Here is a 20,584-nt window from a genome sequence, read left to right as displayed (position 1 = left end):
CCGCTATCCTACTACCTGCTGTTGGAATGTTCATCGGTTCCCCTCATTGAAGTGAGCATCTCTAGGCGGTGAAGCTAATTTCTCATAACCATTTTACAAGAAGTAGGAATAAAGCCAGTAGTTCATGTTTTTCGTACATTTTTTTTTCTTCTGTTTTATGTGTTTCTGTTTGACATTGGGCCTCTCTTCCTTTCCTTACCATCAAAACTAACGCCACAGACATGACTGCCAAACGTACGACAAAATATAGCAACAAAATTAATCGCTCATATTACGAAACTAATCATATTCTTGTCGCTTTAGAATACTTATCATATCTATGATATTGTTCAGATATATGACATATACTCTGCATGTAAGGTTTCTTGGTGATGGTAAACTAATGCAGTAAGACATCTTCTTAATACGAATTGGCGCAGGAAAGCTGGCTATTGTGGCGCTGCAGGCTGAACAGTGAGGACCATGGGCGTCAATATCGAAACTATTACTCCAGGAAATGGTGAGCGAACGTAAACGTATATATTGTTTAACAGTGGGATCCTGTATATCTGCATGTGTTGACGTAGAATTAGTCATGATATATGTTGTAGCTATGAATTTATGGAGTCACCATGATGTGATGATTGGTGGTGAGAGCTGAAGCCTCTTCCTACTATTTGTAGAAGTGACTGATTTCTATAATTTGAGGACGAATTGAAGAAGTATGTATTGGACTAGGGCCAAATATTATTTAGTTGTAAAGAGGTAGTGTACCTGTAAACGTTATGAAGTGAAAGAAATGGTTCGCAAATCAGTATTAAGTGTCGCAGTGGCCATTGAACGAGTTTGAATTTTAAGATGTTCACAGCCGCATTCCTGAGTGCGCATGTCATCTCAAGGACGGTCACTCACTCATTTGGGGAAAAATATATATATCATGTATGGATGCCTCTTAGTAGACGGAAAAAGTTGTTCTTCTCCTGGCTCTTGAAAATTGCTAAGTCAAGTACACATCTTTATCAGAAAATCTCGAAATGGTTGTGTAGGGAAGGCAGTACTGACCAAGTGAAGGTTGAGAGTGGTCGCCCCAGGCGGAGGGGCAGGAATTATTTCAAGGACTCTGGGAGGGGAGGCAGGTATGAGGGCGGCATTCAGGTTGGTATCTGTCACTAGGTGAAGAAAATTGTTGCTTTATATTATGTAAACCGTAGTAGGTTTCAAGCTGAAGCTGAGAAATGTCTCCGGATTAGCCGTATGTAATGGTTATAAACGACTACGCTCATCTAGGCCTGTGTCGGTTTATGGTGCTGGAGTATTGAGAGAATTTATTGGTTAATTTTTCATTTAGATTGTACGGGTACCACGTACAGTAGTAGTTGATGAATTACGATTGAGGCATGTTTTGTCTTTACCGTGTCGGTCATATATTTATATATATATATATATATATATATATATATATATATATATATATATATATATATAAAGTTCTGCGTGATGATGAGACCGATTGATGGTTATTTGATGATTTATTAAACAATTTGTGCGTGTAGATAAAAAAAAATAGTGAACAACGGCAGTTAGATTTTCGACCAAGCAAGCCCAGTCCACCCGTTTTGCAAAGTTTTGAATAGAACTTATGCATTATATAGATTTATATACTACAGAGTAAGCCATGAATAGGGCTGACAGTTTTGCATTTATTTGTGTCACTTTCAGTTTTATGGGGTTGGAGGCGTAAGAGGGTGGTAGAGTACTGGAAGGAGAGAGATAGGGGAAGAATGCTTGGAATGGTGTATGCAAAGGATGCATGTAAGGACAGAATAAGTGAAGAATCTTTTGCCATGGCCACCCCCTTGATGTGAGTTCCTGGAGGGAACGGGCGTCAGAGATATATTTAGATAGTTTGTCAGAAAATATACACACCTGGTCAGGATGATTGATTTTGAGACGTGTACCAGCTGGTGCCTTACATTGTATAATTGATAGTATTGTTTTTTATCTTGTGTATCACCACCTTTTTTCGTAAGAGTAAAGACATGGTACATACTTTTGTATACAGGGTAAAGAGATGGGGCAATATGAGTGTAAAACTCGCTCCATGGAACACACAAATAGTAATCTTACACCACTGCCTATACCGTAGCACCGTTCCCTGTGAAAAGAAGGAAATAGGTATATTAGGGTAACTTTAGAATGTTTTTTTTCATGTTGAGCTCTCCCAAAAAAAAAAACCTTTTAGGAAGTTTTTTTTTTTTTTTGTTTTCGTATTTATCTCATATTTTCCTTTTCCTTCATAACCCTCCTGGCTGTCAGGTTAACTGTCTTTTAAGATTAGAAGAATTAATGCTGATATAATCCACACCTAAACAAAACTGTGATTACAACTTGTGCATCTTTTGTAAAATTATCAGGATTACCAAAAAAAATTTCCAAGTAAAGGAAAGCAAATAAATCTTATAGTTCTTGAGGCTTTTTTTGGTGAAAGTTGCAGAGCATAGCAGACAGATAACTTAAGGAATATATTTTACACAAATTCAAATAGCAACAAACCACTGGGTACTAACAAGACTGTGATAGTAGAAGAGATCAAAAGTTTGTGAACTAGTTGGGTAAGACTAGAAAGATGCTCATGTTCCAGAAAGGAAACTAATCTCAGTTTTGGTGTTAAAGCAAAATTTTTATCGTCTACTGTAATTGGTAAATTTCATGTATTAAATTCTGGTAACTGGCAAATTCCATATATTAAACCTTGGTAATTGGCAAATTCCATATATTAAATCTTTGTAATTGGCAAATCACTTCATATATTAAGTCCTGGTAATTGGTAAATCATTCCATGTATTAGCAATCCCCTTGAAGAAAAAGTACTTCTCCCCATTCGATGTAAGATATTTGATAGTTTGTATCTATTTCTATGATTGAAATCAGATTAATGTATTTGTAAGTAGCTTGGTAGATCATGATTATCAAAGTGTTTGATAACTTTAAATGCTTAAATTGGATCAGATTTTAACCCCAGGTATTCATCTCAACCTCTAAGATAAATTCAGGTTATTTAGTTTGCTTAGGATTTGATTCTCAGTTAGGGAATCATCTTTGTAGTTCATATCTATTTTTTCCAGTCTGGCTGTCTTTTTTAAATTAGTATGGCCAAAATTGAAATTTCTCTTCAAAATGGGGAGACACAATATATAAAGGGTGAAGATTCTTTCCTTGGACTTCAATTCATTAGTCCTACCTATGGATTCAAGATTTTTTTTCATCCTCTGTACTGCTTCCATGCACTGCATACTTGACTTTGGGTCACTATAGATTCTTTACTCTGAAGTCTTTTTCTTTTACATTTGGAGTGCAACATAATACATACTGTAGCTTGCTAGCTCATTTAACTACCAGTATGTAAAGTATTTATTGATATTGATATGGACTACCATGGTGTCGCAGTTAGCGTTCCTAAGTGACGCATTGACAGGCGGCTTGACAGGCAGCCCAAGATTGAGTGCATAGGTTTGAATTCTGGTTATGGCAGCTGGTCCACGTTCAACCCAGCCATTCCTCCTCTCCTAGGGGTTGGTCAGTAGATTGGCTCAGGCTAGGGGTCTTTGCTTTGAAGAATGTGTGAGAAATAGATTTGTTTGTAGCATTTATGGATCTGTAGAAGGCAAATGATAGGGTTGATAGAGATGCTTTGTGGAAGGCTTTAAGATTATATGGTGTGGGATAGAGATGCTTTGTGGAAGGCTTTAAGAGTATATGGCAAGGGAGGTAAGTTACTAGAAGCAGTGAAAAGTTTTGTTTATGGATGTGGTGGTTAGGGAGGTAAATGCAAGTTTTGGAGAGAGTGGCTGAGTATGCAGTCCCTTAGGGATGTGTGGACCTGGGGTGTGAGTCATTTGTTCGCTGGTGATTCAGCATTAGTGGCTGATTCGAGTGAGAAACTGGAGAAGTTGGTGACTAAGTTTGGAAGTGCGTGAAAGGAGAAAGTTAAAGAGTAAATGTGACTAAGAGCTAGGTTATTAGGTACAGTAGGGTTGAGGGACAAGTAAATTGGGATGTGAGTTTGAATGTGGTATGAGGTGGTTTGATTGAGTAAGTAATGAAAGGGTAAGAGAGAGGTGTGGTAATAAAAAGAGTTTGGTTGAGAGAGCAGAAGAGGTGTGATGAAATGGTTTGGTCACAGGGAAAGAATGAGTGAGGAAAGATTGACAAAGAGGGTATATGTTTCAGAGTTAAAGGGAACGAGGAGAAGTGGGAGACCAAATTGGAGGTGGAAGAATGTAGTGAAAAAGATTTTGAACGATCGGGTCCTGAACATACATGAGGGTGAAAGGCATGCAAGGAATAGAGTGAATTGGAACGATATGGTATACTGGGGTCGATGTGCTGTCAATGTATTGCACCAGGGCATGTGAAGCATCTGGGGTAAACCATGGAAAGGTGTGTTGGGCCTGGATGTGGAAAGGGAGCTGTGGTTACGGTGCATTACACATGGCAGGTAGAGACTGGGTGTAAACTAGTGTGGCCTTTTTTTTGTTTTTTTTTCTTTTTGTCTTTTCCTAGTTCTACCTCATGTGCACGTGTGGAGAGTTACTATTTCATGTGTGGCAGGGTGGTGACGAGAGTGGATGAAGGCAGCAAGTATGAATATATACACGTTTATATGTATTTGTCTGTGTATGTATATGTATGTATACCTTGAAATGTATAGGTATATATGCGTGTGTGGGCATTTATGTATATACATGTGTATGTTGGTGGTTAGGCCATTTTTTGTCTGTTTCCTTGCACTACCTTGCTACGATGGGAGACGGCAATTAAGTATAATAGAAATAGATAAAAAAGTTTGAGTGGAGAAAATTTGGAGGAAGTGAAGCGTTTTAGATATCTGGGAGTAGACTTAGCAGCAAGTGGAACCATGGAAGCAGAAGTGCGTCACAGGATGGGGAAGGAGGTCAACAGTTCTGGGAGTGACGAAGAATGTGTGGAAAGGAGAGAATGCTATCTCAAAGAGCAAAAATGGGTATGTTTGAAGGAATAGTAGTTCCAACAATATCATATGGTTGCGAGGCATGGGCTATAGATAGGGTTGTACGGAGAAAGTTGGATGTGTAGGAAGTGAAATGTCTGAGGACAGTTAAGTGGTGTGAGGTGGTTTGATCAAGTAAATGATGAAAGGGTAAGAGAGATGTGTGGATATGAAAAGAGTTTGGATGAGACAACAGAAGATGGTGTGTTGAAATGGTTTGGACACATGGAGAGAATGAGTGAAGAAAGTTGATGGAGTGAAAAAGATTTTGGGTGATCGGGGCTTGAACATACAGGAGGGTGAGAGGCGTACAAGGAATAGAGGGAATTGGAATGATGTGGTATACTGGGTTTGATGTGCTGTCAGTGGACTGAATTAGGACATGCGAAATGTCTAAGGTAAACCATGGAAAGGTCTGTGGTGCCTGGAGCTGTGGTTTTGATACATTACACATGACAGCTAGAGACTGAGTGAACAAATGTGGCCTTTTTGTCTTTTGTCTTGGTGCTACCTAGCTGAAGCAGTGGGTAGTGATGCTGTTTTCTGTGGGGTGGGGTAGCGCCAGGAATGGTTGAAGGCTAGCAAGTATGAATATGTACATGGGTATTAATATGTATGTATGTATAGGTGTATAAGTTATGTATGTATATGCACGTGTGTGGACAGTTACGTATACATATGTGTATATGAGTGGATGGGTCATATATATATGTATATATATGTATATATATACATATTATACATGGTTGTTTAATTTGTTTATGGATGGGGTTGTATGGGAGGTGAATGCAAGTGTTTTGGAAAGACGGGCAAGTATGCAGGCTGTTGTGGATGAGAGAGCTTGGGAAGTGAGTCAGTTGTTGTTCGCTGATGATAAAACGCTGGTGGCTGATTCATGTGAGAAACTGCAGAAGCTGGTGACTGAGTTAGGTAAAGTGTGTGAAAGAAGAAAGCTGAGAATAAATATGAATAAGAGCAAGGTTATTAGGTACAGTAGGGTTGAAGGACAAGTCAATTGGGAGGTAAGTATGAATGGAGAAAAAGTGGAGGAAGTGAAGTGTTTTAGATATCTGGGAGTGGATTTGGCAGTGGATGGAACCATGGAAGCGGAAGTGAATCATAGGGTTAGGGGAGGGGGCGAAAGTTCTGGAGTGTTGAAGAATGTGTGGAAGTCGAGAACATTATCTCGGAAAGCAAAAATGAGTATGTTTGAAGGAATAGTGGTTCCAACAATGTTATATGGTTGCGAGGCTTGGGCTATAGATAGAGTTGTGCAGAGGAGGGTGGATGTGCTGGAAATGAGATGTTTGAGGACAATATGTGGTGTGAGGTGGTTTGGGTGAGTAAGTAATGTAAGGGTAAGAGAGATGTGTGGTGATAAAAAGAGTATGGTTGAGAGAGCAGAAGAGGGTGTTTTGAAATGGTTTGGTCACATGGAGAGAATGAGTGAGAAAAGATTGACCAAGAGGATATGTGTGTCAGAGGTGGAGGGAACGAGAAGTGGGAGACCAAATTGGAGGTGGAAAGATGTAGTGAAAAAGATTTTGAATGACTTGGGCCTGAACATGCAGGAGGGTGAAAGGCGGGCAAGGAATAGAGTGAATTGGAACAATTTGGTATACCGGGGTCGACATGCTGTCAGTGGATTGAACCAGGGCATGTGAAGCATCTGTGGTAAACCATGGAGAGTTCTGTGGGGCCTGGATGTGGAAAGGGAGCTGTGGTTTCGGTGCATTATTAAATGGCAGCTAGAGACTGAGTGTGAACGATGTGGCCTTTTTTGTCTTTTCCTAGCACTACCTTGCGCACGTGAGGGGGGAGGGGGTTGTTATTTCATGTATGGCGGGGTGGCGATGGGAATAAATAAAGGCAGACAGTATGAATTATGTACATGTGTATTATGTATATGTCTATGTGTGTATATATATGTATACGTTGAGATGTATAGGTATGTATATTTGCGTGTGTGGACATGTTTGTATATACATGTGTATGTGGGTGGGTTGGGCCATTCTTTCATCTGTTTCCTTGCTTTACCTCACTAATGCAGGAGACAGGGACAAAGCAAAGCAAAATGAATAAATATATGTATATACATATACATGTATTCCTATGAGTCCAAGGGGAATATGAAACACGATAAGTTCCCAAGTGCACTTTTGTGTAATAATCACTTCATCAGTGGGGAGACAAGAGAAAAATGTAAGTCATTTGAGAAACATCGAAGAGATGAAGCTAGGAGGCCATTTGGTAAACAGGCGATTGTCCATGACATATATCTTGATCACGTGCAAAATTGTGATCCTTTCCAACACATATACATGTATATACATAAACGCCCACACATGCACATATACATACTTATACATTTCAATGTATACATACATATATATATGCATATATACATTCATACTTGCTGCCTTCGTCCATTCCCGTCACCAACCCGCCACACATGAAAGTGGCACCTCCTCCCCCTGCACTAGGAAAAGACAACAAAAACCACATTTGTTCCCTCAGTCTGTAGCTGTCATTTGTAATGCACCAGAACCATAGCTCCCTTTCCACATCCAGGCCCCACAAAACTTTCCATGGTTTACCCCAGATGCCTCACATGCCCTGGTTCAATCCATTGACAGCACGTCGACCCCAGTATACCACATTGTTCCAATTCAATCTATTCCTTGCATGCCTTTCACCCTGATTGCTCAAAATCATTTTCACTCCATCCTTCGACCTCCAATTTGTTGTCCCACTTCTACTCTTTCCCTCCACCTCTGACATATATCCTCTTTGTCAATCTTTCCTCATTCATTCTCTCCATGTGACCAAACCATTTGAATACATCCTCGTATGCTATCTCAACCACTCTCTTTTTATTACCACACATCTCTCTTACCCTTTCATTACTTACTTGATCAAACCACCTCACCACATATTGTTCTCAAACATCTCATTTCCAGCACATCCACCCTCCTCCGCACAACTCTATCCATAGCCCACGCCTCACAACCATATAACATTGTTGGAACCACTATTCCTTCAAACATACCCATTTTTGCTTTCCAAGATAATGTTCTCGATTTCCACACCTTTTTCAACACTCCCAGAACTTTCGCCCCTTCCCCTACCCTATGATTCACTTCTGCTTCCATATATATGTAAATGCCCATACATATACATATGAACCTGTTGATGGTAGAGCATGCTGTTCATTAGCACTGAAGAATATCAAAGTGGGCTGAAATTGATAAAATCTGAAGAACATGTCCTTGGACTTAAAGCTTTTTGAAAGTTATTCAGGAGTGTGCTTGTGAGATGTGGGAAATAGTTTTGTGATTTTAAGATGGTAATGGGGAGGGCAGTGAAGATGGTAAAACATTTTAGTTAATATTTGAAGTTTATTTGTAAAATATTTTGGAAATTAATTGGTCTTTTGAAAAACCATGTCTAAGTTCTAGTAGCTGGCCTTTATTGTATTGTTTTATCCTTTTTTTTTCTTTTTATGGTATTGAGGTAGTGCCCATACTAGATGAAGAAATGGCCTCATTTACTCATAATCATTCTCTAGCTGTCATGTGTAATGCATGAAAACCACAGCCTCCTATCCACTACTAGGCTTTGCATGTCTTTCCATAGTTTTCCCTGGCAGTTTCAGATGCCCTTGTTAAGTCCACTGACAATAAGTTGCCCCCCTCTGTACCACATTGCCCCAGTTTATTCTATACTGTGCATACCTTTCACCCTCCTTCATGTTCTGGCCTTGACCTCTCAAAATATTTTTTTCTCCATTCATCCATTTCCAGTTTGGTCTTGCCCGTCAACTTTTCCCTTCTACTCCTGATGTTTATATCTTCTTTGCTAACTTCTTGCTGATTCTTTCCATATATGGCCAGACTATTTCAGCACACCCTCTTCAGCTCTCTCAACCACACTCTTACAACTGTGCCTCTCCCTTATACTCTTACTACTTTCTTTATCACACCACCTCACACCAGGTATTATCCTCAAACATTTCATTTCCAGTGTATCCACCCTTTGGTGCACATTCACATATGAAGTCCATGTTTCACATCCATACAGCAGTGTTGGAACTAACGTACCTTTGAAGTTGTAAACTTATTTGTTTTATTTCATTTATTTTTTGAGTAAGTTATGGTCTTTTTGATCAAATTATTGTTTGGTGTGTGCATCTTCGAGTACACAGATGTACTCAAACCAGATTTAGTGAACATTTTTAATCATGAGTTGTGATGAGTCAAATGACAGAGTTGTAAGTGAATGTTGGTCATGGCATTGAAAATTTCTATACTTATTTGCTGAAATATGAAAGTAGGTGCAATATTCATAGGTTCTGTTGACTCTTATACATTTCTGTCACTCTCTGTAATTAATCTCACATTTTCTCTGATAGCTAGGTCACCCTGCTGCTGTTTTGTTTATGATTGTAGAATTGCTAGGTACAGCTGTATCTCATCAGCACCCTTCTGAATCACTTCTATATTTTAGTTCATTGGTATGATTTACCTCCACTTCTCTTGAGTTACTTGTGTTGTTTCCATTCTTGTTTGCTGTTTCCTTGTGTCATTAAGATAGTGCCAGGGACATAGATGAATTGCTTTATTTGCTTTTCCACTCCATGGCTGTTATGGTTCAGTCCATCGACATGTCTCCAGTTTTCTCAATCCATTATGTCTCCAATTCTCTCAATCCATTGCATGCCCCTAGTTCTCTCAATCCATTCCATGCCCCTCACTCTCCTGCATGTTCACCGTGATGATTCTAAACATCTGTCATGCAATTCTTTGATCTCTTCATTTTCTACCCCTCTCACTTGCTTTCTTCACTTTGGCACATATTTCTTCATAGTGTCTGTATTTATCTTTTCCATATATTCAAGCCATTGCATCACACCATGTTCAGCTCTCTCTACACCTAGCCACCACACCAAGATTAATCCTCCTCACATGACATATTGTTCTCAGGGATTTTATTTCCTATACATCCACTATCCTCCATTCCTTTGTGTTTAGGACCCCAGGACTTTTACCTATATAGCACTCTTGGACTACTGTATCGTTTTTCATACCCATCTTTGCTGTCACACTCCTGAATGCACCCAATATTTTTACCCCCTCACCTACCTTATGGATCACTTCAGATCCCATAGCTCCATCCATTACCATATCCCCTCTCAGGTACTTCAAGCACTCCATGTAAGTTCTCCCCATAAAGGCTCAATGGAATCAAACGGTATGGAACATAATGAAAATTAAATTGAAACCCAAGTTGAATGAAGGAATTGGAAGATTTATTGACTGATCAAAATGATCCCAATTAAACTAGATAAAACTAAGGCTGATACTCTCTCTCTCTCTCTCTCTCTCTCTCTCTCTCTCTCTCTCTCTCTCTCTCTCTCTCTCGTGTGTGTGTGTAAGGAACTGAATAGGAAATACCAAAAGTGACATTATTTTGTTTGATTCCAAAATAAGGTACATTATTATAGCTTGAGATCCTCTTAAGTACTTATGAAGTGTAGAGAGGACTAGATAAGTGTATCCTTGAGTATTAAAGTACAGATGGGCAGTCCTAAATCCAGAATACTTGGAACCTAATACTTGGAACCTCAGCCAATTAGAGTTGTGGAATTTTCTTTTGTTTTGGTTGAATGGTCTGACATGTAGATGCTCGTCATATGCAGTAATGCCAGTTACATACTTCGTTTCCATAATGTGTATGAATATCCAAGTCACAAAACTCTTTAACACTTGTTTGTAAGCATCAAACACTAGGATGCACAGCGAAGTAGTGTGAGAGTGCCCTGGACTACAATTTATTGTATACCAAACAAGCTAGGCTTTGGAGAATGGAAGTTACTGCAGTTAGACAATCTGAATGCTAAAACTAGAAAACTTGAACTGGTGAACTTCCTTAGATCTTGTCTTTTTCCAGTTTTTTGCAAGATTAACAAATGGTTGAACAATGTAATTTTACCTTATTAAAGTTTTGATATGCATTACTTATTACACTATGTATATGGCCTCATCGTTTATCACTGCCATTCCTTAGAAAGACTCTTTAAGGTTGTCTGTACTTCATATACATTCAACTAATAATTGTATAGTCAAAATCTCCGAGGGTATTCAGTCGTACCTTTTGATTTTAGAGGCAGTATTTTAGTTTTCCATGCCTATTTTGCCACTAGGAAGCTGTTTCCGAGTGTAAATAAGAGACAATGCCTTCTAGGATTTTCCTGTAAGGTTCATGGTATTTGAACCTTTGAGAAATGAATGTAATAAGTCAGTCTGTCAGGATCTGTTATGAATGATATTCAATATTTGATTATCATAGATCATTTATTACCTCCTCATATAGCATGTTTGTGTTATATACCATTGGAATGTAAACAATGCTTCTTCCCAGAATTGTTAGGGTGAGGGAGCAGGAGGGTTAGCAGATGTTATAGGAAGGTGGAGTATGGAGAAACAGGAATGTGATGCATGCAGTGAATTATAGTAATGCATAAAACATTTTTCCCTTGAGTTAGCACTCGGCAGTATTCCCTCTTAGCATCGGATTTGGCTAATCTTAACCCTTAAACAGTAGGTAGCTTGCAAAAAGGTGATTACAGTTTGAGAAAAAAGTTTAGATTTTGTTTCCCATGACGAAATGAAAAAAAGAAATGGATGTCAAAGTAAAGGCTGTGTACTAGAAGTAAGTTGTCATACCATATATGGACGTAGTGTAACAGTGAAGTTAACATGTAAATCAGCTGGCCAGGGTGATGATGGGATGGTGGAATTAGAGCAGAGGGGTGAACCTTGTGATGCAAAATAGCTAATGAAGTTGTCACTATTTATGAAAAAATACATGTTAAAATACAGTGAAATATTTTTGATCTGGAATTCTGTACTTTGGAAACTCCCTTGGATTAGAAAAAACAATTCGACCAATTTGACATTTAGGTTACCCCACGTTCAGCTACATGTGCTTTCGTTTTTTTCATTTAATTTACTGCAAAATGTGATAAAACAATATGCAATGTATCAAGACATAAGAAACTATGCATATATAGAAAAAAAAAATATTTTATGATCCAAGAAGAGATCACTTCCTTATTTCAATTCCCATCTGCTAATGTAACAGTGTGTGTGTGTGTGTGTGTGTGTGTGTGTGTGTGTGTGTGTGTGTGTGTGTGTGTGTATGTTTGCTTGATTTGATTTGTTTTTGTGTGCCCATGTTCACTTGAGATATATGGTTCATGTAATTTATTGCTAAATGTAATGGGATAGTATATAAAACAATTATTAAGATAAAGAAACTAAGCATGAATAGAGAAAGTTATAATATAATCTAAGAAGATATTGCTTCCTCACGATGACTTGAAGAGGTTATTATATGATTCAAATATTGTTATATGATTTGGACACTTTAAGGTTGCAGATAATTTAGTGGTCATATGAAAAATTATCTTTCTGAAGGTAATAGATAACCTGAATACCTTATTTTGTGTGAGGCTAGCTTACTGAGTCAAGTGTTTCTTTTATTTCAGGAGAGACTTTCCCGAAGCAGGGACAGCAAGTGGTAGTACATTACACAGGTGAGTGAAATAGGCCTTACAGCAAGTATTAATACATTATACAGGTGAGTGAAATAGGCCTTCCAGCAAGTGGTATTACATTACACAGGTAAGTGACATAGGCCATTGATATGCTTAAGTAAGGTGAAGTGCCTCTCATACATACCTTTACCCTCTTGCCTCAGAAGCCCCTTCTTTGAGGCTCTGCAGCCCTAAAGATGCATGCCACATTAACCAGATGGAACCATAGGACAAAAAGTGTGGTTATGTTGTGTTTGTGTCTTTGTTGTAGGGAAAGCACAGAACAATTGAGATGTAAGTGTTCAGTGTCTTTAGTGTTGAAGTTGCATCTTGAGGATGGGAAATTATGTGATGTGAAGTGGTGTTTCTGATTATGGAGAGATGGATGGTGTCCAGTTCAAATGCAGGTTTGAAAGGATAACTTGTTCATGTATGGATGGTTTGGTTTCATATGTTTGTATGTTTGGTGTGATGGTTTTGTTCTGGGTTAGGGAGACATTTGTTTAGTGCTTGTTGGATCATATTAATGTGCTTGGATTTTGCCAGGATTAAGTTTGTTTGGGGAGAGGGAGTCCTGTGATTATAGTTTGTTGTGATTTCAACTTGGGATTAATGGTTGTTTATGGAGAGGCTTAGATAAGGGGTGAGTGCTTTAGTAAGAGGAGTGCTGAGCATATTGAGGTGAGATTGTTTTGTGCACTTGTTGAATGCTTTTGGTGGCTAGTCATCCAGTCGTTGTTCAGTGCTCTTTTTTTTTGTGTGTGTTTGGATGGTATTTTTGTTTCAATGTCTTTTACATTTTACTAAGTGGAGTTCATTCTCTTTCATACATATATATATTTATTTATTTATTTTATTTTTTTCCATACTATTTGCCTTTTCCTGCATTAGCGAGGTAGCGTTAAGAACAGAGGCCTGAGCCTTTGAGGGAAATCCTCACTTGGCCCCCTTTTCTGTTCCTTCTTTTGGAAAATTAAAAAACGAGAGGGGAGGATTTCCAGCCCCCCGCTCCCTCCCCTTTTAGTCGCCTTCTATGACACGCAGGGAATTTATGGGAAGTATTCGTTCACCCCTATATAATTACCTCAGGCCCTTTATCTGTGAAAGTCCTGTCTTTACTCAGGGTCTCTAAAGGTTCCTGCAGCCCAAGGCTGCATTACTTCTTGTTGCAGGGAAGCATAGACTCTTTTAGAGTGAGGTTTCCTATGACAAGGCTAATCCTAATGACAGAGCCTCATAAAAGTGACTTCTCATTATGGTCTAGCCCATTTATAGTGAAGACACTATAGCCCCAACACTGATGAGATTTTGGAAATTGTTGAGATATGTTAACAATACTAAAAGGACTTGACCCATACATGGCTCGTGGTTCTGATGAAATTTCATATTTGCTAACTTGAGATGTGCAGATATGCTAGGTAATGCACTTGAAGCATTGCTGTTCAAGATCTCACTAGAGACAGGCACATTGCCAAGGGAATGGAAAAGGGCAAACTTCATACCTGTATATAAGAAAGGTGTTGAACTGCGGACTGGTCTCAGTAATGAGTGTGGAGTGTAAGTTTCAGGAAAAAATTAAAAAGCATTTGATAACATTCTGTGGAGGAAAATTTTTCACATGAAGAGTATGAGTGAGGAAAGATTGACAAAGAGGATATATGTGTCTGACATATATCCTCTTTATCAATCTTTCTCCACTCATTCTCTCCATGTGAACAAACTGTTTCAATACACCCTCTTCTGCTCCCTCTACCACAGTCTTTTTATTACCACACATCTTGCTTGCCTTTTCATTACTTACTCGATCAAACCACCTCAGACCACATGTCCTCGAACATTTCATTTCCAACACATCCACTCTCCTCCACACAACTCTATGTATAGCCCTTGCCTCGCAACCATATAACATTGTTGGAACCACTATTCCTTCAAACATACCCATTTTTGCTCTCAGAGATAATGGTCTTGCCTTCCACATTCTTCAATACACCCAGAACCTTTGCCCTCTCCCCTACCCTTTGACTCGCTTCGCCTTCCATGGTTCCAACCACTGCTAAATCCGCTCCCAGATATCTAAAACACTTCATTACCTCCAGTTTTTCTCCATTCAAACCTTCCTCCCAATTAACTTTTCATTCAATCCTACTCAAGCTAATAACCTTACTCTTATTCACATTTACTCTCAGCTTTCTTTCACACACTTTACCAAACTCAGTCACCAACTTCTGCAGTTTCTCACCCAAATCACCCACCAGTGCTGTGTCATCAGCGAACAACAGCTGACTACTTTCCAATGTCTCTCATCCACAACAGACTACGTACTTGCCCCTCTTTCCAAAACTCTTGCATTCACTTCCCTAACAATCCCATCCAAAAATATATATATGTTTATTATTTAATATACTTTGTCGCTGTCTCCCGTGTTAGCGAGGTAGCGCAGGGAAACAGATGCAGGAATGGCCAAACCCACCCACATACACATGTATATACATACACGTCCACACACATTTCAATGTATACATATATATACATACACAGCCTTTATTCATTCCTGTCACCACCCCGCCACACATGAAATGACAACCCCTCCCCCACATGCGCGCGAGGTAGTGATAGGAAAAGACAACAAAGGCAACATTCGTTCACTTTCAGTCTCTGGCTGTCATGTATAATGCACCAAAAGCACAGCTCTCTTTCCACATCCAGGCCCCACAGCTGAATGAGTGTGTTAGTAGTTTTGATGCACGAGACCGGGTTATAGTGATGAGTGATTTGAATGCAAAGGTGAGTAATGTGGCAGTTGAGGGAATACTTGGTATACATGGGATGTTCAGTGTTGTAAATGGAAATGGTGAAGAGGTAGATTTATGTGCTGAAAAAGGATTGGTGATTGGGAATACCTGGTTTAAAAAGAGAGATATACATAAGTATATGTATGTAAGTAGGAGAGATGGCCAGAGAGCGTTATTGGATTACATGTTAATTGATAGGCGTGCGAAAGAGTGACTTTTGGATGTTAATGTGCTGAGAGGTGCAACTGGAGGGATGCCTGATCATTATCTCGTGGAGGCGAAGTTAAAGATTTGTAGAGGTTTTCAGAAAAGAAGAGAGAATGTTGGGGTGAAGAGAGTGGTGAGAGTAAGTGAGCTTGGGAAGGAGACTTGTGTGAGAAAGTACCAGGAGAGACTGAGTACAGAATGGAAAAAGGTGAGAACAAAGGAGGTAAGGGGAGTGGGGGAGGAATGGGATGTATTTAGGGAAGCAGTGATGGCTTGCACAAAAGATGCGTGTTCCATGAGAAGCGTGGGAGGTGGGTTGATTAGAAGGGGTAGTGAGTGGTGGGATGAAGAAGTAAGATTATTAGTGAAAGAGAAGAGAGAGGCATTTGGACGATTTTTGCAGGGAAATAATGCAAATGACTGGGAGATGTATAAAAGAAAGAGGCAGGAGGTCAAGAGAAAGGTGCAAGAGGTGAAAAAGAGGGCAAATGAGAGTTAGGGTGAGAGAGAGTATCATTAAATTTTAGGGAGAACAAAAAGATGTTTTGGAAGGAGGTAAATAAAGTGCGTGAGACAAGGGAACAAATGGGAACTTCAGTGAAGGGGGCTAATGGGGAGGTGATAACAAGTAGTGGTGATGTGAGAAGGAGATGGAGTGAGTATTCTGAAGGTTTGTTGAATGTATTTGATGATAGAGTGGCAGATATAGGATGTTTTGGACGAGGTGGTGTGCAAAGTCAGAGGGTTAGGGAAAATGATTTGGTAAACAGAGAAGAGGTAGTAAAAGCTTTGTGGAAGATGAAAGCCGGCAAGGCAGTGGGTTTGGATGGTATTGCAGTGGATTTTGTTAAAAAGGGGGTTAATGTATTGTTGACTGGTTGGTAAGGTTATTTAATGTATGTATGATTCATGGTGAGGTGCCTGAGGATTGGCAGAATGATTGCATAGTGCCATTGTACAAAGGCAAAGGGGATAAAAGTAAGTGCTCAAATTACAGAGGTACAAGTTTGTTGAGTATTCCCAGATATCTAAAACACTTCACTTCCTCTAGTTTTTCTCCATTCAAACTTACCTCCAAATTGGCTTGACCCTCAACCCTACTGTACCTAATACCCTTGCTCTTATTCACATTTACTCTCAGCTTTCTTCTTTCACTCACTTTACCAAACTCAGTCACCAGCTTCTGCAGTTTCTCACACGAATCAGCCACCAGCGCTGTATCATCAGCGAACAACAGCTGACTCACTTCCCAAGCCCCCTCATCCACAACAGACTGCATACTTCCCTCTTTCTCCAAAACTCTTGCATTCACCTCCCTAACAACCCCATCCATAAACAAATTAAACAACCATGGAGACATCACACACCCCTGCTGCAAACTGAAATTAACGGAGAACCAATTACTTTCCTCTCTTCCTACACGTACACATGCCTTACATCCTTGATAAAAACTTTTCACTGATTCTAGTGACTTGCCTTCGACACCATATATTCTTAATACCTTCCACAGAGCATCTCTATCAACTCTATCATATTCCTTCTCCAGATCCATGAATGCGACATACAAATCCATTTGCTTTTCTATGTATTTCTCACATACATTCTTCAAAGCAAACACCTGATCCACACATCCTTTACCACTTCTGAAACACTGCCCTTCCCCAGTCTGCTGCTCTGTACATGTTTTCACCCTCTCAATCAATCCCCTCCCATATAATTTCCCAGGAGTACTCAACAAACTTAAACCTCTGTATTTTGAGCACTCACTCTTATCCCCTTTGCCTTTGTACAGTGGCACTATGCATGCATTCCACCAATCCTCAGGCACCTCACCATTCGTCATACATGCATTAGATATCCTTACCAACCACTCAACAACACAGTCACCCCCTTTTTTAATAAATTTCACTGCAATACCATCCAAACCTGCTGGCTTTCATCTTTCGCAAAGCTTTTACTACCTTTTATCTGTTTACCAAATCATTCTCTCACTTTGCACACCACCTTGACCAAAACGCCCTTTATCTGCCACTCTTATCATCAAACGCACTCAACAAACCTTCAAATTACTCACTCCATCTCCTTCTCACATCACCACTCCTGGTTATCACCTCCCCATTAGCCCCCTTCACTGATGTTCCCATTTGTTCTCTTGTCTAACGCACTCTATTACCTCCTTCCAAAACATCGTTTTATTTTCCCGAAAATTTAATGTTACTCTCTCACACCAGCTCTCATTTGCCCTCTTTTTCACCTCTTGCACCTTTCTCTTGACCTCCTGCCTCTTTCTTTTATACATCTCCCAGTCATTTGCACTATTTCCCTGCAAAAATCATCCAAATGCCTCTCTCTTCTCTTTCACTAATAAGCTCACTTTTTCATCCCACCACTCACTACCCTTTCTAATCTGCCAGCCTCCCACGGTTCTCATGCCACAAGCATCTTTTGTGGAAACCATCACTGCTTCCCTAAATACATCCCATTCCTCTCCCACTACTCTTACGTCCTTTGTTATCATCTTTTTCCATTCTGCACTCGGTCTCTCCTGGTACTTCCTCACACAAGTGTCCTCCTCAAGCTCACTTACTCTCACCACTCTCTTCACCTCAACACTCTCTCTCTCTCTCTCTTCTTTTCTGAAAATCTCTACAAATCTTCACCCTCGCTTCCACAAGATAATGATTGGACATCCCTCCAGTTGTACCTCTCTGCACATTAACATCCAAAAGTCTCTCTTTCACATGCCTATCAATTAACACATAATCCAATAATGCTCTTTGACCATATCTCCTTCTTACATATGTATACTTATGTATATCTTTTATACCAGGTATTCCCAATCACCAGTCCTCTTTCATCACACAAATCTACACACTGAACACCCCATGTACATGTACACCAATTATTCCCTCAACTGCCACATTACTCACCTTTGCATTCAAATCACTCGTCAGTATAACCTGGTCTCATGCATCAAAACTACTAACACACTCATTCAGCTGCTTCCAAAACACTTGCCTTTCATGATTTTTCTTCTCATGCCCAGGTGCATAGGCACCAATAATCACCCATCTCTCTCTATCCACTTTCAGTTTTACCGATATCAATGTAGAGTTTACTTTTTTACACTAACACATACTCCCACAACTCCTGTTTCAGTAGTGTTACTCCTTCCCTTGCTCTTGTCCTCTCACCAACCTCAGACTTTACTCCCAAAACATTCCCAAACCACTCTTCCCCTTTACCTTTGAGCTTCATTTCACTCGGAGCCAAAACATCCAGGTTCCTTTCCTCAAACATACTACCTATCTCTCCTTTTTTCTCATCTTGGTTACATCCACACACATTGAGACACCCCAATCTGAGCCTTCGAGGAGGATGAGCACTTGAAGGCTCAGATTAGGTTGTCTAAATGTGTGTGGATGTAACCAAGAGGAGAAAAAAAGGAGAGATAGGTAGTATGTTTGAGGAAAGGAACCTGGATGTTTTGGCTCTGAGTGAAATGAAGCGCAAGGGTAAAGGGGAAGAGAGGTTTGGGAATGTCTTGGGAGTAAAGTTGGGGTTAGTGAGAGGACAAGAGCAAGGGAACGAGTAGCACTACTTCTGAAACATGAGTGGTGGGAGTATGTGATAGAGTGTAAGAAAGTAAACTCTAGATTGATATGGGTAAAACTGAAAATGGATAGAGAGAGATGGGTGATTATTGGTGCCTATGCACCTGGGCATGAGAAGAAAGATCATGAGAGGCAAGTGTTTTGGGAGCAGCTGAGTGAGTGTGTTATGAGTTTTGATGCCTGAGACTGGGTTATAGTGATGGGTGATTTGAATGCAAAGGTGAGTAATGTGGCAGTTGAGGGAATAATTGATGTACATGGAAATGGTGAAGAGCTTGTAGGTTTATGTGCAGAAAAAGGACTGGTGATTGGGAATACCTGGTTTAAAGAGAGAGATATACATAAGTATATGTATATAAGTAGGAAAGATAGATGGCCAGAGAGCACTATTGGATTACATGTTAATTGATAGGTGTGCAAAAGAGACTTTTGGATGTTAATGTGCTGAGAGGTGCAACTGGAGGGATGTCTTATCATTATCTTGTGGAGGCGAAGGTGAAGATTTGTAGAGGTTTTCAGAAAAGAAGAGAGAATGTTGGGGTAAAGAGAGTGGTGAGAGTAAGTGAGCTTGGGAAGGAGACTTGTGTGAAGAAGTACCAGGAGAGACTGAGTACAGAATGGAAAAAGGTGAGAACAAAGGATGTAAGGGGAGTGGGGGAGGAATGGGATGTATTTAGGGAAGCAGTGATGGCTTGTGCAAAAGATGCTTCTGGCATGAGAAGCATGGGAGGTGCGCAGATTAGAAAGGGTCGTGAGTGGAGGGATGGAGAGGTAAGATTATTAGTGAAAGAGAAGAGAGAGGCATTTGGACGATTTTTGCAGGGAAATAATGCAAATGAGTGGGAGATGTATAAAAGAGAGGCAGGAGGTCAAAGGAAAGGTGCAAGAGGTGAAAAAGAGGGCAAATGAGAGTTGGGGTTAGAGAGTATCATTAAATTTTCAGGAGAATGAAAAGATGTTTTGGAAGGAGGTAAATAAAGTGCATAAGACAAGGGAACAAATGGGAACTTCAGTGAAGGGGGTTAATGGGGAGGTGATAACAAGTAGTGGTGATGTGAGGAGATGGAGTGAGTATTTTGAAGGTTTGTTGAATGTATTTGATGATAGAGTGGCAGATATAGGGTGTTTTGGTCGAGGTGGTGTGTAAAGTGAGAGGGTTAGGGAAAATGATTTGGTAAACAGAGAAGAGGTAGTAAAAGCTTTGCGGAAGATGGAAGCCGGCAAGGCAGCGGGTTTGGATGGTATTGCAGTGGAATTTATTAAAAAAGGGGGTGACTGTATTGGTAAGGTTATTTAATGTATGTATGACTCATGGTGAGGTGCCTGAGGATTGGAGGAATGCTTCCATTGTGCCATTGTACAAAGG

General features: G+C 39.8%; 1 protein-coding gene across 1 annotated transcript in view; it reads left to right on the top strand.

Moving 5' to 3' along the window:
* Positions 1-413: 413 nt before the first annotated feature.
* LOC139767087 (peptidyl-prolyl cis-trans isomerase Fkbp12-like) overlaps positions 414-20,584 on the top strand; it is a 37,739-nt gene continuing 17,568 nt past the window's right edge. Inside the window, exons 1-2 of the mRNA XM_071696062.1 lie at positions 414-499; positions 12,558-12,605. Coding sequence (XP_071552163.1) covers positions 463-499; positions 12,558-12,605 — 85 coding nt within the window. The 5' untranslated portion in view covers positions 414-462. The remainder of the gene's footprint in view (positions 500-12,557; positions 12,606-20,584) is intronic.

This window comes from Panulirus ornatus, chromosome 4, assembly GCF_036320965.1.
Source record: "Panulirus ornatus isolate Po-2019 chromosome 4, ASM3632096v1, whole genome shotgun sequence".
Taxonomy (NCBI): domain Eukaryota; kingdom Metazoa; phylum Arthropoda; class Malacostraca; order Decapoda; family Palinuridae; genus Panulirus; species Panulirus ornatus.
This window is presented reverse-complemented; position numbering and strand designations above follow the sequence as displayed.